Source organism: Glandiceps talaboti, chromosome 14, assembly GCF_964340395.1.
Source record: "Glandiceps talaboti chromosome 14, keGlaTala1.1, whole genome shotgun sequence".
Lineage (NCBI taxonomy): Eukaryota > Metazoa > Hemichordata > Enteropneusta > Spengelidae > Glandiceps > Glandiceps talaboti.
This window is the reverse complement of record NC_135562.1, coordinates 10,244,614-10,270,133: the sequence shown is the minus strand read 5'-3', so window position 1 is coordinate 10,270,133 and position 25,520 is coordinate 10,244,614. Positions and strand designations below refer to the sequence as shown.

Below are 25,520 nucleotides of genomic sequence, written 5' to 3'. Positions count from 1 at the left end.
GACGTTGCACATACATAGGGTAATGTTTAGGGTCAGTGGACGTTGCACATACATAGGGTAATGTTTTGGGTTGGTGGATGTTGCACATATATAGGGTAATGTTTTGGGTTGGTGGACGTTGCACATACATAGGGTAATGTTTTGAGTTGGTGGACATTGCACATACATAGGGTAATGTTTTGAGTTGGTGGATGTTGCACATACATAGGGTAATGTTTGGGGTCAATGGACGTTGCACATACATAGGGTAATGTTTTGAGTCATTGGACATACATAGGGTAATGTTTTGAGTTGGTGGATGTTGCACATACATAGGGTAATGTTTTGAGTCAGTGGACGTTATCCTTTTTGGCACAGTTGGTAGTACATCTACCAAATTTTCCAAAGGTTACAAGTTTGTCAATTTTCATCTTCTCAACTACACTATTTTGTGTCATAATTTGCCATAAAATTGCCTTTCTTAGAATAAAATAGTTATGTATACAGATCAACAAGTGGACCTCCTAGACTAAATAAATAGCAACATTTGATTGAAATACCCAAAACTATCTCAAAATCATTTATGAATTCATTTTCAGACAAGTTTGGGAGAGGAAGTTTCTGTTATTTCCTTGTTTTTAATGCAAGTTTTTTATAGGGACGTTGGTTAGTGTATACAATATGGTGACCAATATGTTTTATACTGCACTAGTCAGAGAGATAACAGCTAACAGCTGGTTGCAAATTAAGGTTATGTTTTCATTGTCGGTTGTCATGGTTACAAGTCAATGTTAGAGATATTCGGATTCAGCTTGTGGTTGTCATGATTTCAGCTCTTTGTTAAGATTATTCAGATTACAGGGCTCTCCTGTTGTCAAGGTTTTGACATATAAAGTAATAATTCAGATTACAGGGCTCAATGGCCTGAGAATGATGAGATCTTTGTTTGGAAGATCTTTATATTGATTTAGCAGTATTAACTGTACCTGTCATTCCAGACTATTTTGAAGTCAGCACAGAATTAGAATCTGATGGATCTTGACATTTCTTTTCAAAAATCATTAAAAGACAATTTTCAACCTGTCTTTTTTTAGCACAACTGAACTAATATGGTTCATTTGTGAATGATGTGAAGTTGATTCGTAATTTTAAAAATCTGAGAATTTTTTTATTAGTTGGGAATGGATTTAGTCAAGACACAATTTACATTGTATATATATAGTCATACATCGTTTCACTAAGGAATGACTTTATGTGACTGCTTGCCAGGCCAGTGTTTATTGTTAAGGGTGGTAAGTAGGTAAAATCTACCTGTATTACCCTGTCATTTCACAAGGGGTTCTATTCCTCATTCCTCCAGGGTTGGTAGATTTCACTTCAGATACTTGGCACCGATGAAACTCAAAGTAAAGTGTTCATCAAAGGAATAACTTAGTTATGCCAATCACAAGACTAGCAATTGTTGTCATGGTAACGTGTTCAATTATTGATCTGGTTGGAAACTTCTACCAAAACCAATAGAACAACTCATTGGAAAAGTCATGTGATAAAGTGTAGCCAATAAACTAATACTAGATATGTTATGGCTGGGTGTAACATCTACATATATATACTCACTTGTAACAGGTCCAGCTGTAATGTAGCCAATTGCAGAATTGCTACAAGCTATAATGTTGCAAAGTTTAGCAGTTCTTATTATGACGTAGCCAAATATAGTAATGTTAGTGACAGTGTAGCCAAAGTTAGCTATGATGTAGCCAAATGTTGCAGTTCCAGGTGTTATTTATCAAAAAAAACCAAGTTATTACTGTAATGTAGCCAAATTTAGCTTACATGTAAGTGTAACAGTTCTAGCTATGATGTAGCAGTTCTCACTACAATGTAACAAAGTGTAGCAGTTCTAGCTGTAATGTCACTGTTACAGTAGTGTTTTTCACTATAAGGCAGTGAAGTGTAGTAGTTGTAGAGATAGTGTAGTAGTTCTCTACAATGTAGCCAAGTGTAGCAGTTGTAATGTAGCCACAGTGTAGCAAACTATGACTTCTAGCTACAAGGTGGTTAATTATAGAAGCTATAGCCACAGTGAAGCCAAATATATCATTTCTAGCTACAATGTAGCCAAACGTAAGTTTTAGCTATGCAGTTCTAACTACAATGTAGTCAAGCATGGCTATGTCATTACATGTGCATGAAGCTGTATTGTTGTCAATTTTACATCCAATGATTGGAAAGGAAATATCCTCACAATGGCTGTGTTTAGCAGTGGTATAATTGGAGGTTGCTATGGCAACCCGAAAGTAATAAGCGGAGTGTAATTTTATGTTAAATGCATTTAGAATGTGATATTGTAAAGGCTTAATGGTTTGAGAGCGAAAGAGGAAATATATTGTATTCACCAGTGTCAACTGATGTATTAAAACTGATCACTTTGTTATACATGGCAAATGACAAAATAAGCAGTAAGGCCAACAAAATGTTTTGAATAGTTTCTCTGCCTTACTTTCATCCATTTTATCAAATTTTTAATTGCCAAAGTTCATAAATACACCAAAATGATATCCAAATCACAACATATTTGGTGTCTTTATCATATTTTTGTGATTTGCATGACTTGGCTGTCATGTATAGATTATTTATTTGTCATTTAAGTAGATTTGTCAGTAAGGTCATAATGGTAATGTGAACCAACCCGTATATCATATTTATTTGAATTGAGAACTTTGAGTAAATTAGTATTCCTAATTCTGTATTGGTTAATTATGTAGTAATGAGTGGTAGTACATACTGTCCTTTTCATAATAGTGTTCACTGGCTCTGTTTGATGCAACCATGTAGAAACTAATAAGGAACTGCACATGTTACACTTTAAGAATAGTAGGGTCGCAGTTTCTGGCGACATATTATCCAAATGAAATAAATCATTTAACTGACTGCAATGAGGTGCAGATATGGTAGCGTCATGATGTAATGTGTGTATTTGATGTCAGCATGGTGGCGTATTAGTTCTATTAGCACAACTGAACTTGTTAGGTTCAGTAGTGCTATAGGGATGGCAAAGTGTCTGTCTGTCTGTCTGTCTGTCTGTCTGTCTGTCTGTCTGTCTGTCTGTCTGTCTGTCTGTGTGTATGGATATCTGTGTATGTGTTGATGCGTTTGTTTATGTGTGTGTGTTTGTGTGCGTGTGTGTGTGCATGTGTGCTTGTGTGTGTGTGTGTGTGTGTGTGTGTGTGTGTGTGTGTGTGTGTGTGTGTGTGTGTGTGTGTGTGTGTGTGTGTGTGTTGTGTAAACAACTTAAAGTCAAAAGCCAATGGACCGATTGCCATGATATTTGGTGGGTATATTACCGTGAGTGTCTAGTTGGGAAATTGTTCAAATCAAAATGATCTTACCACTGATGTGTGATATGGATAAAAAAAATGTGATTTTTGGTCAAAAATCTTTTGACTCCAAAACTACTGAGCAGATTGGGCTGAAATTTGGTGAGAACGTTCTTAGGGGTATTTATCCCTTCAGTGGTATGCAAATTAGGTCTAAACATATGGTTTGGTTTGAATTTAATTATCAAAGTGTTAGAATAGAAATATAGCAGTAATACTTCTCAACCTAGCCGCTGTATTATGTGCACACGGTGTTGTAGGAAAATGGACAGTAAAAAAAAAAAAAAAAAAAAAAAGAGTGGGCAGTGAAAGTATTTTTAGTTGATATCACATTTATCTGTCTAGTAATAAGAGGGTTACCCATCATCTGACATTTGGTAAAAGTATAAAATAACCTAGGGACCGATATTGATTTCAGATGTTATACTTGCCGTAAAGGTCATTCTTCAAATTTTCAACAAAACATTTTTATTTCTAAATATAGATGAAAATCTGCAAATAAAAAGTGTACTGGAAATGGTTTTAGATTTAAGGTGAATTTTAAGAAGTTTCCTGTTTATGAAACCTGTGTATTTTTTGCTTCAGTTTTAAAACCAAAGTTACCAAACGGAAGGAATCTGTTGTGACGTAGATTTTCTCAAATGTTCAAAATATTTGCCAATGTTATAGACTGCAGCTATAAATGGGATTATGGTAAAATTGACAAACATTTCTCTGTATCAGGCAGGCACCTTTATCATATATACCAAGTGCCAAATCCACATCCGACACCTTCATTGTAATTATATGGGAACAGCGCCCTCACAGTGTAATGATTGGCCATATCATGCCCATGCACACTTTGAACCACCCCCCCCCAAAAAAAAACAACAAAAAACAACAACACACACACACACACAAAAACAAACAAAAAACCAACAAAAACCAACAAAAAAAACCAACAAAAACAAAACACAAAATAAACAACACATACGTGTACACACACAACTTGCACACACACACACACACACACACACACACACACACACACACACACACACACAATAAAAAAATAAAAAATAAACGTAGACATTGAGTAAAGTTGTGTGGCTTCATCAAACTTCAGTTGGGCTGTGTATGTCTTAGTACCTGACTATGTGTGTGTACTGTTATTGTGTTACTTAGTGGGGATGATTGGTCCAGTTTGATAAGGATCTCATATCCAATTACTTCTAATGTTGTCTGCTCATAAAACCGTATGTGTCAGTGTCTCAGCAAAGTGTTCATACCATTTGACAAACTGTCGTAACGTCAGGTGAGCGAAGTGTTGAACTATTTTCTCCAAAAATAAACAAAATAATATTTTCTAATATATTTTAAAACTTGAAATGCCACTTGAGCTTCGATGGGCACCCACAGTCAATGTCTTCAGAAAGAACCTTAAAACAGACTTATTCACGAAAGTTTTCAATGTGTAACTGTACAGCACCTCTGAACTTTACATCATATTAGATATATTCGCTCTATAAATTTTCCGATTGATTGATTGATTGATTGACATGATAGAACCTTTATGGATCAGATAAGGGTTTTGCAGACCTTGGTAGGAAAGCTTTGCTTGAGTAGCGAGAGTGTTGATAATCTTGTACACTGATCTAATTCTGTATTTGTGTTTTTGTTTCTTGTCAGAAGATGAGGGGGTAAGTGGAGATTCCAAGGTCCGTGGTCGTGCACCAGACAAAAAGGAAACAAGTGGGAGTAAGGTGACAATCAAAGAAGAAGCCCCAGATATGAGTAGAGTAAGTACAAACACACAAACATGTCACACTAAATGTGCCAACATCAGACTGTGGACAATGAAAACTGTTACAAATAGGGGAAGTTAACAAAAGATTTGGATTAATAACACTTGGCACAGCATTTTGGAAGTACAGAGACTTTACATAGTAGTTCACGTTCACAAACAAATTTCCAGTTCCCTGGCATTTCATGTACACATAAAGAGGCCATAAAACTGTTCTTATCAACTGATGGTAGTACAAGTCTCTGCACTTCCAACCTGCTGTGCCAAGTGTTATTAATCCAATTCATTTGTTTACGTTCCCTGATTGTAACAGGTTCCATTTGTCCATGGTCTAATGTCGGCAGTTGTACAGGGTATCTCCTACAGATTCATCAATTAGCCGATAGGAATGACGACAATTGTCTGTCAACCATCAATAATTAGGCAAATGAAAACAAAGTAATTTTTCTATTAATTAGCTGATAAACCAATTAGAATGGCGCTATTCCTCTATCAATTAGCCAATATGTATACACATAATTGAACCTACTGTATTTTGGTTACTACTGGAAAGTTTTGCTTATTTTCACTTATTTTGGTGGAAAACAAAAGTGTAAAAATAAGGAGTGACTAAAATGCCTCTTTGTACATAGACAATGCTATACAGACAGTAATTTGTGAAAATTTTCTTTTGAGAACTATTTACAACTCGTAACACTAAAGTAAAATGTTTGCATGATTTGTCACAATCATTTATAACATCTATACCAAGTGTAAAAGTATACTGTTTCAATTTAACCAACAGCCCAGTATGTGGTGTCTCTCAATGTAATCAATCTATGAACAATGTTAGCAGTGCAATACTAGGCTTATAATTAAAGCAATTGAATGAGTTTACTTTTACACTTGATATGAATGTTATAAACTAGTGTGGCACATAGACAAAGTGCTTTACTTCAGTGTTGAGGGTTGTACAGATAGTAATCACACAATTTTCTAGTGGCAAAAATATCTCGGTTTACATTATGTTGTATGATTACTATGACATGGGCTATGTTGTCTGATTACTATGACATGGGGTATGTTGTCTGGCACTTTGACTTAATATTGAACATAACACAAGTATTTCCACATCATGCTTTTCCCAGGAATCTGTAGCGGGAGAAAATGATGACAAAAAACTGAAAAGAACACGAGCTAAGGGACCACCAGGTAGGGTGATACTGTTACCATGACTATATGAAACTATTTGTTTACCATGATGTCTAGTCTCTCATCAGTACACCTATTCAATCAGGGACAGGATGTCTGAGTGAGGGTCACGATCAGTAGTTCAATGTAATCAGACCCACCCCCACCCCCACCCCCACCTTCTCTTCAAACTAAAGTGGCCCAAATTGCTAATTGTTTCAGACAGCACAATCAATTTCAAATAGCATGCTATTTCAAATAGTGCTATGAATACAAATTTAGTGTGTAGTGAGGAACAAATAGCTCTTTTATTGACACTTTTTGTGCATGCATTTACAAGAGTGAAAATTAAATTCTTCCATTTCTCAATTTGACAATATTTTTAGAAATATTTCCATTTGATAATGAAAAACAGTAAAAGTGAAATTGTTTTTGTTGGATGAGAACTTATCAAATGGTTCACCCCCTCCCCCACCCCAAACTAAAAAGAATAACTTTTTTTCATCCTACATAGGACTAATGATGTCGTTCCTTATAAATAGTGTATGCATTGTTCGTGACTTGTTTGGACTGTACAGTCTGTATGTAGCTCTTGTCCTATAGCAGTTATGTACTATGATTTTCTTGTTGTAGAACGTGTTCCCCTTATTGGATGCCATGTTTATGTTGTATATGGAATAAACATCCTGGTATCGTAACTATTAGCTGAAAACTTTTTTTACCATTGTCAGTGTCAGTGTCAGTGAATGTGGAAAGTGTTTTTCAGAGTCGATAACTTTGTCAAATCTACCTGAGTTGTTCACGTCATCTGAAATGTCTCATTTTCATTTTCCTTTCCTTTCTCACAGTTGAACCAGTACAAGATATATCGGGGTAAGTGAACTCTTTATCAATTCATCAGAATAAAGATGTAGTATAGTCAGCTTAGGTAGATTTGTAAGTACACAATCAAACACAACGAAACATTAACAGGCAGTCACAGATGGGAAATAGACAAATAGGCACAGACACACACACAGACACAGACACACATACACAGACACACACACACAGACACACACAGACACACTCTCTCTCTCTCTCTCTCTCTCTCTCTCTCTCTCTCTCTCTCTCTCTCTCTCTCTCTCTCTCTCTCTCTCTCTCTCTCTCTCTCTCTCTCTCTCTCTCTCTCTCTCTCTCTCTCTCTCTCTCTCTCTCTTTCAGCATTCTCTAGTGACATTCATCCTATGCCATTGTTGTCAACTTTTCAGTAATTTCTAGTGACATTCATCCTGCGCCATTTTTGTGAACTTTTCACTAATCTATAAGTGTGTTTGTTTGTGTCTTCTTCCATTGTAGTTGCCCCACACCTGGTTGTCAACTTTTCACTAATCAGCAAGTGTGTTTGTTTGTGTCTTCTTCCATTGTAGTTGCCCTACACCTGGTTGTCAACTTTTCACTAATCTATAAGTGTGTTTGTTTGTGTCTTCTTCCATTGTAGTTGCCCTACACCTGGTTGTGATGGCAGTGGTCATATCAGTGGCAAGTACTCTAAACATAGAAGGTACTTAATTCTCTTCATCAATTTTATTCAACTGGGATAGCAATGACAACTAAACAAAATAATATAACCAGTGGTGGGTCAGAAATTTAGCACTGGCAACAGAGAAGCATTGTCACATAAGGAATTTAAATTTGAACGAAGACGCGAATAGTTGGTCAAACTTTTGACCAGCTTTGCACTGACAAATCATGTGTTGTTTTTAACCCTGATCTCTTATTTCATGGCAAGTCCTGTTGACCTCTGAAATCTCCATAACCTCTGACCTCATGTTTCCATGACAACCTTTCATGAGAATGTATTTGTAAATTGCATCTTTTTCACAATTTCTTCATGTTTGTCATATTTTGTGTCAATTGTGCAGTTTTATGTAGTTATTTGCATATTTGTACATTTCTTTGTAAATCTGATTATGATTTGAAAGTTTCCATTCCTATTAATAGCATTCACTATATTCAACCATTCAACATTGAGTTGTCCTCCGTATTGCATCTCCGTATTGCATTTAGGCAAGGTGCAAATAAGACTTTGAATACATGCTATAATTTACATCCAGCTCTCTCAGCATAGGTATTTGTTTGTGGCATTTTTCCCAGCTCTCTGAGTCGGCAGTTGAGCTGTGCAAACAAGATTAGCAGGATATAGAGAGAAACAGATCATATCTACTGCCACTGTCTAACTGTAGAGGGCAGTAGTCATCCTGATGCAAAATGTGTTTTCAGTCAGTGTTCCAAGTGCACACAGAGGGAGGATTTTGTGTGTCAGTATTATATACATACGAATCAGAAGCTGATATAAAAATACAATATTTATCATGTTTCTAATGTAATGCAAGTGTTCTTCAAGAAAAAAGAATGAATTTTATAATGAATTTTAATAATTAATTTTAATTGTTATTGTGATAATAATTTAATGAATTTTACTTCTAAGGTTGATATATCTGTAGTAAGTGTGATGGGTGTGATGTCTGTCTGTCTGTCTGCCTGTGTGTGCGCGTGTGTGCGTGCGTGTGTGTGTGTGTGTGGATGACTTAAACTCTAAATACTGTACAGTTGTGCTATAATGCCATGTAAAAATAGGTAATGAAATTGATACAGCGTAACAACCCTATAGACAATGAAATTTACATAAAGTAAAAATAGGTAATGAAATTGATACAATGTAACAACCCTAAAGACAATGAAATTGACACAAAGTAACACAATAGATAATGAAATTGATACAGTATAACAACCCTATAGATAATGAAATTGACACAAAGTAACACAATAGATAATGAAATCGATACAGCTTAACAACCCTAAAGACAATGAAATTGACACAAAGTAACACAATAGATAATGAAATTGATACAGTATAACAACCCTATAGATAATGAAATTGACACAAAGTAACACAATAGATAATGAAATTGATACAGCGTAACAACCCTATAGACAATGAAATTGACACAAAGTAACACAATAGATAATGATATTGATACAGCATAACAACCCTATAGACAATGAAATTGACACAAAGCGCCAATAGATAATGAAATTGACACATTGTATTATTATTATTATTATTATTTATTATGAGCCAAAGGCTCTTTTCACACAGTGTCAAGATAAAAATTAAAAATATACATTAAAAATATGAAGAAGTAAAAATACAAACCAATGAAATGAACACAGAAAGATGTAAAATGGCAAAAGCCAGAAGAACAACAAGACGACTACAAAACTAATTATTTCCTAAAAGATGAAATTTACATTTATGTTTAAAAGACTGGAGAGTGATGTAGGATTTGACATTAATACTTAAATCATTCCATATTTTAACACCATTATATCTAAAAACTCTTCTTAGAAATCTATGTTCTGTGTTTTGGAATGTATAGTTCATCTCTGGCTGCAGCACATGTATTATGAGTATGCACTTCTTGAATACTTCTAAAATCATTGAGATAATTTGCAGCCAGGCTATTCTGGACTTTGTACATTAAAACGGCTCATTGTACATGATTCGTAAAAAGGAAGCCATTGTAGAGACTCAAAAAAAAAAGACTAATAAGGTAGAAAAGTACTCTGTATTCAAAAAGTCAAGGAAATTAAAATAATTCTGTATGAATGGTTCTATTGTAAATTGAATAGGTACAGTCAGATAAATGGTTTCAGTATTATTGTCATCAGCTGATGAAATATGAACAATTTCATTTAATCTGTTCAGTACAGATTTGTAGTTTGATTGATTTGTTTTGACATTTGTTATGTGGAATCATGGAAGCAAAATAAATTGTCAAAGATTATGAACAAAATAATTTGCCCATTTCTGATGGTCGATCTTTGTTTTAAATTGCTCATATGGATGAAGATTACGCATTTATTTTGGATTTTTAATTTATAAAACAATTTCGTCATATCGTCCTACTTGAAAAATCAATGCGAAACAACATTGATAAAATCTGTGTTTGTAACTCAATACATTGCAAAAGGTTAACAAATGTGTAAAATGTTTGTTATTGTACGTAAAATAGCAAATATTTTACATATTTTTTAGCTGTTTGCAGTGTATTGAGTCACAAACACAGACTTTGTTAATGTTGTTTCAGGTTGGTTGTTCAAGTAGGAAGCCATGATAAAATTGTTTTATAAATTAAAAATCCAAAATAAATACGTATTTTTCTCGTCCATATGACCACTTTAAATTGAAAGGCTATATAGAGGGTTTTCTGTATATTTTGTAAAGCAACATTAGATTTAGCTATTGTATGTTTCCTCTGTAAATTTGTTTTTACGTCTTTTTAATGTGTATGTCGTGACAATTCTTTATTCCCCTAAATTCCCCTCAATTTGGAAAATTAGAGTAGCCTGTTGTTTTGCCTGCTACCAGCTCTTATCTACATCACCGTTATAATGAAGTAGTTATTACTACCTCTTGCGGATTATGAAAAGACTTACGATTTTGACATTTATATTTCTCTGTTATTCAGTGCTTATGGATGTCCACTCGCTGCTAAGAAACGGAAACTGCCTCAAGACCATGCAAATGAACCTGTGAAGAAACAGAAACGGTTGCTACGGAAACCAGTAGGTGGGAATTGTAATGAAGACGAAGACAGCAAAGAAGGATCCATGGTAGAAGATGGAGATGAGATAAATTCAGCTAGTGATATTTCATCATTACCCGATGAAGACGTACAAAGTAAATGTAGTCGGCGAGCTATTGTCAATTTACAGAAATTGATTGATAATGTCACTGCTGAAATTGATCAGACCAAACAGGCCGAATCAAGTCCTGAAAACGGCAAACGACAAGATAGTGATGAGGATGGCATGGAAGATGAGGATGAGGAGGACAATTGTGATGATGACGACGAGGAGAATGATGATATGGCACAGGGATGTGATCCGCCCACGTTACACAAAGAATTAGCTTTTTTGAACCAAGAACCGGAATTACTAGAAGAAGAAGCACCGGCCTTGGAGACTGCTGTTCAGCAGGAGAATATTGCCATGGATACAACTGTCAATGATGAGGTACAGAATGTGAAAGATGGTAATGACGATGATAATGACTTAACTGAAGATGAACCTAAACTTGTCATCGATGAAAAATTAGGAGAAGAAGAAGGAGATGATGATGATGGTGGTGGTGATGATGATGAGAAGGAGGAGGATAAGACCAAGGAATCTCCCACACTGATGAATGATGATGAAGATAAGAAAAGTGAGAACGTTACCAGCTTCGAGGAGAAGGTGGGTGTGGATGTTTTGAAAGAGTTGGCTGAACAAACAGAAGAGGAAGCGATGATGACTCTCGTCAAGGAGGAACCATTAGATGTGAACAGTGGTAACCAAGACGATGACAATGGGTCTGGTTTCCACGACAACAAGAGTCAGGAAGAGAAAGACACTGCTGGTGATAATAATATCAGCGAGTCGGAAGATGAGGAAGAAACTGAAAGTACAGTCGCTGCTTTGGAAATATTGAAAGAGAATATTGAGTGTCTAAATCAGGGTGTCTTACCCACTGTGGAAACCATGGCAACCACAAGTATGGAGCCACAAACAACCACGGCAACAGATGCTGCTCCCTTGACTACAGTCAAATTAGAGTCAGTTGATGACACTGTGATTGAGATGAATGACAAGACAAGACAACAAGCTACAACACTTGCTACAACACTTGGTATAGCAGTGACAGCTGCAGTAACATTGCCTACTACAGCCGTAGTATCAGTGACTCCATCAGCGAGTAGTTTGTTGGTTAGTAATGCCATTACCACCATTCTGAACACTAAGCCAGTTATTCTGACTGCAGCCCCTACTAGTACAACTACAGTGACAGCACTACCTTGTAACAGCAACATCACCAAAAGTAGTAACAGTAGCAGCAGTAACCAGACTCTGTCCAAGCCATGTAAGTACATTTAAGTTATCTTTTCTGTAACAGTATATAGTGCTAGGGAAAGTAAGCTAACGGCTAACTCAGACAGACACGCGCTAAAACTATTGCTATTGTGTGTGGTAGATAGACACACACTAAAACTATTGCTATTGTGTGTGGTAGATAGACACACACTAAAACTATTGTTGTTGTGTGTGGTAGATAGACACACACTAAAACTATTGTTGTTGTGTGTGGTAGATAGACACACACTAAAACTATTGCTATTGTGTGTGGTAGATAGACACACACTAAAACTTTTGCTATTGTGTGTGGTAGATAGACACACACTAAAACTATTGTTATTGTGTGTGGTAGATAAACACACTGAAACTATTGCTATTGTGTGTGATAGATAAACACACTAAAACTATTGTTAATGTGTGTGGTAGATAGACACACACTAAAACTATTGTTATAATAATATGACTGTTGCTGTTATATTGTAACTTCCACAAAACAAACTGACAAAAGCAATGTGTGAACCTACATCGGATGTACTCGCTGTTGTTTTTGTATTAGTTGCATTGTTGTTTTACCAATTTTTTTTTAATTTTTAGTTTTAATTTTATTTATTATGTACACTTAATATATACTTTATTGTCATGCTAAATTTACATGAAATTCGATGTACACCTCATCACAGGCAAGTCAAAATTGCACATTTTGTCTTTTGTGTTAAGTCTTTCCTTCCTTCACGTTAGTCAAGCATACACACTGGTGTGTTTTCACAGATTGTAACTGACTCGTTGTCATATGTATTTGAAGGTTGAAAGGTCACAGCCCAGATCTGAACTTTTTACCCTGCATTATTTTTCATTCATTTGATGAATTACTGACAGACTATGTTGTCTGTTATTTTATGTGAGAATGAATTTTTATGGACTTAGGGGGTTCAGTTGTAAATGAAATTAGAAATAAAGGTTTCTATTCACTGAGTAAAGAATTCTTTGAAAGTGAAAACCAAACAATGAGGCGTCACTGAAAAATTTGGATTTTTGGAATTTTTGTCTCAGTGAGTAGAAATGTTCATTTGTAACTATGTTATTTACTTACGCTAGTATTACATGATATACTAGCTGATTAGCTTTGCTTGGCTGCACGAAATATTGATTAGGCCGTACAAAAGAAATTGTTTGGTTCCAGCCGACCACACTGCTGATCCTAAACTTCTTTTTATGTATTCGAGAAAAATTAAATAAAATCACAAAAGTTGTGAAGTCTTGCGAGAAATAGTGAATGTGGAAACAGATATCAACTTAAAAAAGTGACAATGTAAAACTGTTCTTCCAATCTGTAATGGCTGTACATCTGATGAGAAGAAACCAATAACACAGGAACCATTTGGAAAACAATTGAAAACATTTACTTGAAGTAGACACTCACATAGAATAAAAATATGTAAAAAAATAAAAATTAAAAAAATAAATCTACCTACCCCATCTATTCTAAAATTGAGCGTAATCGGAACCAAATAATTTTTTTTATTAGGTCTTAATTTAAACTGTTCTTAGTGTAATGTTTATGTTGCTGTAGGGTATAGAAATCTATATCTTCGATGACATTAAAATAGCATCTAGTATCGTTTGTATAGTTGGTAGCATAGTAAGGGTTTGGGTGATATTTCAGTATATGTGTACTACATGTTATAACATCACTCTTACCTCAAGTTGATACCACATTTATAATACCTGTTTCAATTTCTGTTAATTAGCAAGTGATGGTTAACTATGTTTTAGTAGGTTGAATACTACTGCCACATTTAGTTGTGGACCAAACATTAACCCCCCCCCCCCCCCCCCCCCCCCCAAAAAAAAAAAAAAGCAAAAAAAAAATGAATAAAAATATAAAATAACAATAAACCCCCACCAAAAACAAACAAAAACTGCCAAACAAACAAACAAAGCCCCCAAAAACAAAACAAACATGCAAAACCAAGTTTTTGAGCTTGTCTTGAGAACTGCAGCTAGTCCAACTACAATGGTTAACTAATATTAGGAGACATGGACTTGAGATTGGTAAATTGGGTTATAAAAAGTAACAGTATTAGTCAATTTTTGTCAAGCCAGAAGATGATTTGTGATTTTCCTTATAGTAGTATTTTAGTCCCTGAAGGAGTTGTGGTGGTGGTGGTGGTGGTGGTGGTGGTGGGGGGGGGGAACTATTGCAATAGGATCTGTCTGTCCGTCCATTTGCTGTATGTAATTAAAACACTGGAAGGGTTCCCTGGTGGTGGTAAAATAATAATAATGTTGGGTTCTTATATAGTGCTTTCCCACTCCGTGCTCAAAGCTCTTTACAATTATTACCCCTGGCTCGGATCAGAACGGCACAACGGTCCTTTAGTCTTCCTCAACTCCCCGGGGAGCATACAATCCATTGCAGCCATTTAAGCGCATAGGATTAAAGCCTTCACATTGCAACCTACATCCTACCAGGTCCCCAGTTATACAGCTGGGTTGACTGAGGCACAGTCGTGGTTCAAATCTTGTCCAAGGACTTTAGCCACTCAGAAACAAACAGCAGGCAGTGGGACGGGGCTCGAACCTGCAACCTGTAGATTCCAAGCCGGTCACGCTAACGATTCACCCATCATGACTCCACATGACTGCAGAATTCAGGTAGAATTTATCTATGTACTGTCATTAGCAAAACATTGATGGGAAACCCTGGTAAAGTGGCTGGTTGATAAAATGTGTGTATATGCCACTTTTAGCAAAAACAGTGAATACATTAGGTACATGCATCTATAATTGACAGTATACTTTTTTCAGTGCATAGTTTGGCAGTGATTGATGGCCACTTTCAAATGAATTTTTCTATCTTTAGTTAGTATTTGTTTTTTTCTCTAATAGTTTCTGGTCGTTAATTAAGAATTGTTTTCAAAGCAAAAATCATCAACTGAAACTAGAGTTTCAATGAAATCAATTTTTGTTCGTGCAAATGTGCCTATGATGGTCACTTAAAAAATACATAATAAATGGGGAAACTTGTGATTTTTGTGGGTTAAATAAAATAACAGGATTTGTAAAATTGAAAGTTTGCAGGTAAATAAAGAAAAGTTGAAAATAATGTAAATACAAGTTAGAACAGAGGTTAATAGTTGGAAATATTGTGGCTATACTTATTGCGCGCAGTGAATTAGACAACATTGGTGCTGTGTATGGTGGGAGTGACTATAACCATATGGTCATACATATTCACTGTCTAAAAAAAAACTCAAAAGAAAGAGGTAAAAAAAAAGTGGAACAACTTAGTAGGACTCATTTTATAGATGTGTTTAGAGTTGTTAGTTGCAATTAACTATTGACAAGGGAAAGAGGTTGACATGTTTAGTCCTGATAGAATAGTAACAGACGCTGCTACCATAAGTTTGGCCTATCAACGGTTTCTGACGGCATGTGATGAGTTAGGAATATACGAATGTAAGTTTAATTCACTGTTTTAGTTTTTGCACTGGTATTTCTTGTTGTGTTTTTTTAAAGGTGTCAGAATTCCTGGTGTTTTTTTTAGAGGTGTCAGAATTCTTGGTTTTTTTTAAAAAAGGTGTCAGAATTCTTGTTGTGTTTTTTTTAAAGGTGTCAGAAAAAGAAATTGATATGTTCATGATTTGAGCGACTTCTCCCTTTTTGTATGAAATTTTCGAAAATATTTAGTTGGCTTTAATATTGTCCTGATGCTTTTTCAAAGGGTTTGAGAAGTTTAACTTTGATAAACATTCACAGCTGTAGTGTTTTATTTTGTCAATTTTGAAAAAAAAATTGCAAAAAAATCCCACTTACATAGAACAATAAAAAGTCTCTTCTGTGTCTGTGGTATTTTTCTCAGTGTTTTGTTGAAAGTTTCAAAATCCAGGTATAGAGTAGCACAGAGGGGAGATTCTGTGATGTTCTATTTTCAGGAGGTTTTAGTGAATTTAGAGAGAAATTTGAACTGTTGTTTCCAAAGTTTGAAGTGGTTTATTTTCATACTTAACCTTGTATTTACTTAACAAATATTAATATTTTGATTTTGTTTTATTAGCAAATAAATTGAAACCGAGCTGAGTTTCCGTGCTCGCTGTTCTCGCTCAGTTTTGTTACAATTTTTCAATGTTAAAAAATGTTGAAATTTTTTTGCTTGTTTTTTTTTTTTTTGAGGGCATGTAGCTGTCAACAAAAATAGGTACTTGATTGAGTACGGTGTGTTTTGGAAAATCTACATTTCAATTTTCCAGAATTGCTGGTAGAAACTCTGACCCTCACTCTAGGTATATCCGTTAAATTTGATCATGTCAAATTTTAACAAACGACAAATTTATTCTGTCAGCGTCAACACGATTTTCTAGTTTTATCAGACTCGTTGTAAATTCCATTTTGCGAAGTTGCATTCAATTATTTTTTTTTTTGAAGCCGTATGGTTGAAATGAGATTATTTTCATTAGTGCATCATAAATTATATTTCCAACTTTTTATTAGTGACTTTTTAACTTTTCATTTTTTTTTTGAAAAGTGTAATTTTTTAAAGTTACATTAGAGCTTTCATACTATACAGTGGCCGTATGTTGAACAATAACATTATTGGGACCTTTGTGGTATGAAGTATGTTTTTAACTTTCAGTGCTCAACCTTAACATTTGTAAAAATTTATCATTTAATAGGAAAATTATACAAATAGAAAATTGTTTCTGAGCCAAAATATTTATATCTTTATGAATTTTGACAGAAAAAAAAAATGTTTAGCTTAAAAATGAAATTATCATATACCAAGTGAAGCGTCCAAAGCAATTCAATGGCAATCATGCACATCAAACCCAGGCAGTAATTTTTTGCATCACGCCTGGCACACTTTGCCCAAATATGGCAAGTGGCTCGCTCATCGATATCCGTTCGCTCGGTGATTTGGCTTTGTTAATTTCTTCACTATTTTTACATTTTTGTGAATAATATAATATTTCACACCAATTTATGTGATTATGTTTTTGAAATCATGGGGTATATGATAAAACCTTTACGGCCTGGATGTGTGTTTTGTGGACCTTGATAGTATGGCTTACAGGCTATCCTAAAGTTGGGCCCTTCCGTCGTACAACCTTGGTCCGGAAAACATATATCCAGACCATAAAGAAATTATAATTTGCAGACCTTGGTAGTATGGCTTACGGGCCATCCTAAAGTTGGGCCCTTCCGCCGTACAACCTCGGTCCGCAAAACACATATCCAGGCCATAAAGATTAATATCATTTGCGGACCTTGGTTGTATGGTTTATGGACCTTCCTAAAGTTGGGCCCTTTTGTCGTTAAACCCCAGTCCGCAAAACACATATTCAGGCCATAAAGATTATTATCGTTTGGTTGTCGTTTGCATGTTCTCTGTAAAACTTAAGAAATTTAGATATTCTGTAAGTGACAGGGAAATATTTCTGGATCATAAAGATTGCGTATGATTTTAAAGGTGAATATCAGTTTAGGAATTAAAATATAATTTATACAATTCCACTCTAAATTAAATGTGTAATGTGCTAAAAAAAAAACTCACTGAAAAAAAAATGTAACTTTTGAAAAATTTAGCTTAAAAGACAATTAGATATTATTCGTCAATATTATTTTTCATTCAGCCAAGGATAATCTAAGTTACGTAAAGGGGTTTTGTCACTATAAGCTGCTAGATGAATAGTGACAAACCCTTAAGTCGTGAGTATTTTCCGGCTGAATGAAAAAAAAAAGTATTGGAGAATAACATAAGTTGTCACGTGAGTGCAGTAAGGTTGTATCTGCCTATACAATTGCATGACGTTACTTCACTGACTCGACGAATATACCAACGCCAGCAATATCACAAAAAATTCAGGGAAATACTAGCAATTTTGAACATTTTGACTCATATTTCTAAATAAAGCAGAATTAGTGACAAAGACAAGTGTTGTTGTGACATAAATTTTCAAATTAGTTTTATCTTGAGAAAAAATTAGATGCTGTAGAGTTCAAAGGTGATAAGTTAAAGGTCACGAAGTATGGGTTAAAGGTCACGAAGTATGGGTGGATGTCTTCATTTACTTGATGATGTCATCAGCATTTCATTATATACAAGTAGTTCTATTGTTCCAGATGTTCATTATCTCATGATTGATGGGACAACCTTAAAATGATTAAAATATATTATGCATGATGTGGTATTTGTGTAAAATGGAAAGAGTTTGTAGACAAATTGTCGACAAGAATTTGATGAAAAAGGAATTTACACCGTCACAGAAATTTTACTTCAGGGAACATGGGTAAGTGAACTGAAGACATTTCTGGAATGGTAGTAGAAGATATTAGGGTCTAGCATTGTTGAAAACCACCATGTAGAACAATAATAGAATACACTTTTTTGAGAGTGTGGTAAAATTACTCAGACTCAAGAATGTATTCTAGCAACTTTGAGTACTTGTGTGGTTTTGGTTGCTTTTATAGAAGTTGGAAATTTGAGATTTAAATATTTCCTAATTTTTTATTATTTGTTGTATTTTTCAGTGGAAAACATTCCAAGTGTTGGTAAGATAACACCAACCCAGCAACCACCGCCACTTATTACACCTGTTGAAAACAAAATACCACCATCACAACCACCACAACCACCACCACCCCTGCTAACACCTGCTGACAGCAAGATTCTGTCATCGCCACAACTACCATCACTTACAGTTCCGAGTGAAAGCAAAGGCCAACCATCCCCTCAGCTTCTTGCTCCCGTTGAAGTCAAGAGTGAACCATCGCCACTGTTTGTACCAGCACCTGTTGAAAACAAGGGCCAATCCTCACCACAGCTAGTAACTACTGGTGAAGGCAAGAGCCAGTCATCGTTGCAGTACATTGTACCAGGTGATGGCAAGGGACAATCACCGTACCTGGTCGGAGATGGAAAGGTACCAGCGTCACAACTACCACCACCACCTATTGCACCTGGTGAAGGTAAAGAGAGTAAATGTCCTACGCCTGGATGCAATGGATTAGGACATGTCACAGGATTGTACTCTCATCACAGAAGGTAAGAATGTTATGTCCCGACAAAGTGATAAAATTGCTGTGAATATCCACTGAATATTCTAAGATTTATTCATAGATATGATGATTTCATTGATTTCATTTCAGTCACAAATTAGAATTATATGATCAACTAAATTATTCATGAACCTTTTTTTTTTGAAAAAAGATATAAAGTTTGGAAAATATTTTTGTTTCTCTAATTGTGAAGTTCTCAAACCTTTGTAAATATTATACTGTGTAGGAGAACAAGGAATATGGAAAATGCATGGAGTGTAAGTGTTACGCTTTTTGTGGGAGAGGGGGAGTAGTAAATATTTCATTGAGTATTAAGGTTAAATGAACAAGAGTTGATTGATGTCACAAATAATTATTGCCAAAAAAATGACACGAAAGGGTAATTAATTAGAAGTGCTGGTACGAATTAAACTTTTTATTCACTGTTAGAAAATAAAAGTTTTGTTGATAACACACGAATCATAAAATATGACAGCTGTAATATCCTGATGTTGTTTACTCATTGTTTGTGGTATAAAACCATATGGCAATCTTGTTGACAAAAAAAAACAAATTTGCGATGTAGACTACTATTTCGGGATTTGTATGAATGACACCAGAAGGTGATGACATCGTAGTTGTCAATGTTGTCTAGAGGGTACTCATTGTATTGAAATGTCATGATCAATAGCTAAGAGCATTCCACAATAGAATTACAAGATTTTATTGCAGGTCAACCTTTGACTTCCAGTTTCATTCACAGGTTGTTTAGTTCATGTAAATTCAACAATTGTGCTTCATCTTCAAATAGTTTTTAATTTTTAAGTATTACTTTCTTTTTTTTTTTGAATTTGACTAAAAAATTTATCGAACAACAATGTTGTATTCAATGAATATTCTGAATTTTCAGACAGAACAAAGATGGCTGACTGTTTCTCGCATGAGAGTATCAGGGTCAAAGGTTAAACAACTCAAGCAAATTGTTGCATTGTCAGAAGTGTGATAAATGGATGATTCCATGTGTTAACAATACCTTTTTGCCCCTCCAACATAGAAGCAATACTGTGAATGCTTACAATATGAAGTGTTCATACATAAACAATAGAAGAAAAACACACACACTGAAATTTCTCTTCCGTGAAATCAGACCCTTTGTTTAAATTTTAACTTATTGACATTCTTTCTCTATTCATATATGTTTGTAGTAATTTGTTTGTTGCCATGACGAATTCTTTTGGACAATGTCAGTACAATGCTAAGGCCTACAAAAAAATGTTTGGTTCCGGTTACCTGACCGCACGTAGTTTTTCACTGCTGACCCTAAACTTTTTTTATAAATTTTCGACAAAACAATATAAAATCGTGAAAATTGTGAAGTCGCACGAGAAATAGTGGATATGGAAACTGACATCAACTTAAAAAGACAATATCAAACTGTTCTTCCAATCTGTAATGACTGTACATCTGATAGTAAGAAATAAATAACATAGAGACCATATAGAAAACAACAGAAAACATAACTACCTGAACTAGACACTCACATATGAAAAAAAGTCAATCTACCTACCCTACCTATTCTAAAATTGAAAATAATCGGAACCACATAATTTTTTTTAAGGCCTAGTCTAGAGACTGTTTGTTGGGTTTGAATCTGAAGATATCATATCTTTACTCCATGCCTAGCTTAATGAGGAGCTGGGAGTTGAAATTTCAAATAAAAACGAAGCTACTCACAAAGTCTTTAACACCATGTCATTGTTAACCAATCGCAGAATTCTGCCTAATATTAAGATATATTATTGGGAGCAGTTACATAATATCCAAATATGGTATATTTGTCCTATCACAATACTTATACACTGTTTATGTTATTCTAAGGGTTTACTCATTTGCATGAACAACTTTTGGTTCATGATTTGACATTGAGTGAAACATGGGGTAAAGATGTCCAGATTCAAACACAATTAAAATGCATATGTAATTTTATTTTGTGCAAATCAGACAGAAAAATGGTGAAATCTTGTCAACATTACCAGTTGTCTTTGTTGTTGTGATCAATGTTATCATTTTCATCATTGCATATATTGATTTCCTTCACAGTCTATCGGGATGTCCTCATAAAGATAAAATACCGCCTGAGTGTAAGTCATCATGTTTTCTTACAAAGTTAAAAATAACAAAAAATTGTAAAATATTTCAAAAATGAATTGAAACAATGGAAGAAAACATGTCAGTAATGTAGTCTCTTATGGCTCAGTTTTGTAGGTAGGATATCAAATTATATTTTGAACTTTTGGTGTGTGAAAAATGTTACGGTTTTCTGAAACAGTCCATGAATATTGACCTCAACCAGTGTTGCACCCAGACAGCATTTTGTGTCATTTGACCACATTTTCTGTACCTGGCCCACTTTTTTGCAAGTGACGTGTCAGAGATGACGCACTCTGAAAGATGTTCTAACACAAACATTTGTTTGGAAATGCATATTTAGCATGAATGAGGACCCATTCCAGATTGCCGGGACACATCCAGTTCTTGAAAGTTTACTTGCATTAACATTCATGTCAGTATGTGAATAAATTTCATTGTGAGATTGTTGTGTTAATTTGATGTAATAAGAATTTGTGTGATGTCCCACAAAAATTTATGATGACCCACAAAAATGGATGTCATTGGAACACTATGTGACGTACGTCCCACACTTTGAAAAGGCTGGGTGCAACACTGCTTCAACATATAATTTCAAAACACTACAGTAAAAGAAAAAAAATAGTCCTATGCAATTCACCCTTGACTGTGTTATCATAGAAATAAATGAAATTAAAGAAAATGGAATTTTGACCAATAAATTTGATAATTTTTTACTAAGTTGTTAGCACACCCTCTTGATTTCTAAGGAATGAGAATAACATTATTTAAACGTCAAAATGAAAAATATCTAATATCCAGATTGATTGAAAAGAATTAATAGTTTTTTGATGTTATGGAAGAAGGAAAGAGAGAGAAGTACACAGTTAATTATTTAATGAGCCAATTAGTGAAGATGAGATGGAGAGTTGTCTTAAGGGAATTCTGAATTTCTCATCAACGATTATAGCCAGCAATATGGAACTGGTGAAAGTCATTTATTGTAGTCAGTTGACAAGGGAAAGTAGATATATTATGGATAGTTGATGTATTCAAATTAAGTGAAGCATAACATCTGTGTGGTATTCCTTTCTTGTATTAATAAAATTCATTTTGTTTTGCAGTGTTGGCGCAACATGACCATGTTTTGAAGTACGTATATTTGACTCTAGTAATTTGCATTCTTCCTTCCATTAGATAGCGTAGGCAGTAATTGAATGTCGCCTTTTACACACTGTATGTGGATTCTTTATTTTCATTTGGAATTTCGTTTTCATTTTGTGTGGTCTGTCCACCAAAGATGTATTTTGGAAGAATTTTTCACCTTGACCTTCGGAGTCGCTACTGGATCAGTTCAAAACAGTCAAAATACTTGTGTAGCGAAAATGAAATGGTATGAATTTAAAGAATCCAACAGGTGCACTGTATGAGAGACAAAGGAATTAGACTTAGTATAGAGATACTAGATAATTAGTTTCATATTTTAGTATATAGACTTTATTTGCAGATGATGAACAGTGAAGACTAAAAATTAGTTTAGACATTACTAGTGCGTAATTGCTTTTTAACAGTTTCTTGTTTAATGTGTAGTGTCATTGTGGCTGATGAAGTGTGCAGGTGAAGGCTCAGTTTAGATTAGTTAGGTATAGTTAGCTTTTACTTACACATATTCATACAGAGTTTAATTGCAGCTAATTGAAGAGTACGGACAAATGCTCAGTTGAGAAATATCAGTTGATAATTAGCTTTTAGGATAGTAAAATGTAGTTACTTTGGAAGGGAAATTGGAAACAAATGCGATATTTTGTTCTGTTTACTGCGGCCCATGATCACAGCCTTAATGTCTTTCTGAAACGAGCAGAAATAATATATAGTATATAACATGTAGCATACTATTTATCATTCTGCTGGTTTTGGAGAGAGAGATATTTTGTGCTAAGTAATTAAATAATTGCATGATCAAGGTCCATATTAGATGGATCAAAACATCACATTCGTTTCCAATTTACCGTTCCAAAGTAACTACATTGTACTGTCCTATTGATTCATTGAATCATGAATAATATTCTCTATCAGCTTTTAGTTCCATGCTTTTATATAGAGTTGAATAGCAGCTGAGGAAGAGTACAGGTGAAGGCCAATAGTTTAGATTTGAATAGTTAGTTTTAACTTTTACAATTGTATACATAGTTTAATTGCAGCAGTAGTGATGAAAAAGGAAGATGATGCAGCTAATTAATTAGCTATTACTTAATTAGTTGTACACTTTAGTATAGAGTTTAATGGTGTAGCTATATTGATGTAGAATTGAGACAGTGTAGCAATATTGATAGAGAATGGAGATAATGTAGCAATGTTGATGTAGAATGGAGACAATGTAACAATATTAATGTAGAATAGATACAATGTAACAATATTGATGTAGGATGGAGACATTGTAACAGTATTAATGTAGAATGGAGACAATGTAACTATACAATTATCTACATGTGAGTTTAAAGTTCAACCACAGCAATACTGATGGATAGTAGAAACAGAGATATGCAGTGAGTTGTTTGCAGGGATAGAATACAGAGATATGCAGTGAGTTGTTTGCAGGGATAGAATACAGAGATATGCAGTGAGTTGTTTGCAGGGATAGAATACAGAGATATGCAGTGAGTTGTTTGCAGGGATAGAATACAGAGATATGCAGTGAGTTGTTTGCAGGGATAGAATACAGAGATATGCAGTGAGTTGTTTGTAGGGATAGAATACAGAGATATGCACTGAGTTGTTTGCAGGGATAGAATACAGAGATATGCACTGAGTTGTTTGCAGGGATAGAATACAGAGATATGCAGTGAGTTGTTTGCAGGGATAGAATACAGAGATATGCAGTGAGTTGTTTGCACGGACAGAATACAGAGATATGCAGTGAGTTGTTTGCAGGGATAGAATACAGAGATATGCACTGAGTTGCTTGGGGAACAGAATACAGAGATATGCACTGAGTTGCTTGGGGAACAGAATACAGAGATATGCACTGAGTTGTTTGCAGGGACAGAATACAGAGATATGCAGTGAGTTGTTTGCAAGGATAGAATACTGAGATATGCAGTGAGTTGTTTGCAGGGATAGAATACAGAGATATGCAGTGAGTTGTTTGTAGGGATAGAATACAGAGATATGCAGTGAGTTTGCAGGGATAGAATACAGAGATATGCAGTGAGTTGTTTGTAGGGATAGAATACAGAGATATGCAGTGAGTTGTTAGCAGGGATAGAATACAGAGATATACAGTGAGTTGTTTGCAGGGGTGGAATACAGGGATATACAGTGAGTTGTTTGCAGGATAGAATACAGAGATATGCAGTGAGTTGGCTGCAGGATAGAATACAGAGATATGCAGTGAGTTATCATCATCACACACCCCCCCCCCCCCTCCCCCACACACACCCGTAGTAAGAGGCTAGGTAACTGAGACTAAGTGAAGGGTTGCAGTTGATGTAGTTATGGCAACAAGATATCTGGAGGCCAGCATAATCTGACAGTAGGGTCTGTTGAATGTTAGCATCAAGTGAAAAGGTTGATAGAATGTAAAGGATAGATATTGACAAAGCTATGAATCAGCTGATTGTTGGAAAAACTGAATACAAACAACAAGATAATTAACTGAGAAATAGGTCAAAGGTCAGATGAAACTAATGATGCCAGCAGTAGTAGCAAGGTGTGGTGAAAGTGAGGAAGAACCTTAAAACATAGGAGTACTAATTCACGGAAACCTTCAATATGTAACTACAGCGCACACCTCTGAACTTTATTTTGTATCAGATACATGTGCTCTATACATTTTCTGATTGATTGATTAATTGATTGATTAATTGATTGATTGATTAATTGATTAATGATGTGTCAAAGGTCACCTGAAAACAACATACTAGAGAAACCGTAGAACCAAGGTTTATGGAGAAGTCAGGTGAATGTAACAGACGAATAGAGGTTAAGTGAATGCCAGCAACAGTAGCTAGGTGTGTTGAAAGAGAGTGATAAAAATAGCAAGTTTAATATGTTGAAAACAATACCAGTAGATCATAAATATGCTATAAACAGATAGTACAAACTGTGAGTGC

At 34.9% G+C, this 25,520-nt stretch overlaps 1 protein-coding gene across 7 annotated transcripts in view; it reads left to right on the top strand.

Annotated features, from left to right (window-relative positions):
* Nucleotides 1–25,520, top strand: part of LOC144445175 (uncharacterized) — an 84,475-nt gene that overhangs the window by 32,499 nt on the left and 26,456 nt on the right. For 4 of the 7 annotated variants that reach the window (XM_078134715.1, XM_078134716.1, XM_078134711.1 and 1 more), the window contains exons 4-11: nt 5,025–5,134; nt 6,267–6,330; nt 7,158–7,182; nt 7,790–7,852; nt 10,824–12,253; nt 18,775–19,288; nt 21,382–21,422; nt 22,533–22,560. In XM_078134715.1, coding sequence (XP_077990841.1) covers nt 5,025–5,134; nt 6,267–6,330; nt 7,158–7,182; nt 7,790–7,852; nt 10,824–12,253; nt 18,775–19,288; nt 21,382–21,422; nt 22,533–22,560 — 2,275 coding nt within the window. The remainder of the gene's footprint in view (nt 1–5,024; nt 5,135–6,266; nt 6,331–7,157; nt 7,183–7,789; nt 7,853–10,823; nt 12,254–18,774; nt 19,289–21,381; nt 21,423–22,532; nt 22,561–25,520) is intronic. The other 3 variants (XM_078134713.1, XM_078134717.1, XM_078134714.1) reach the window with 2 other exon arrangements.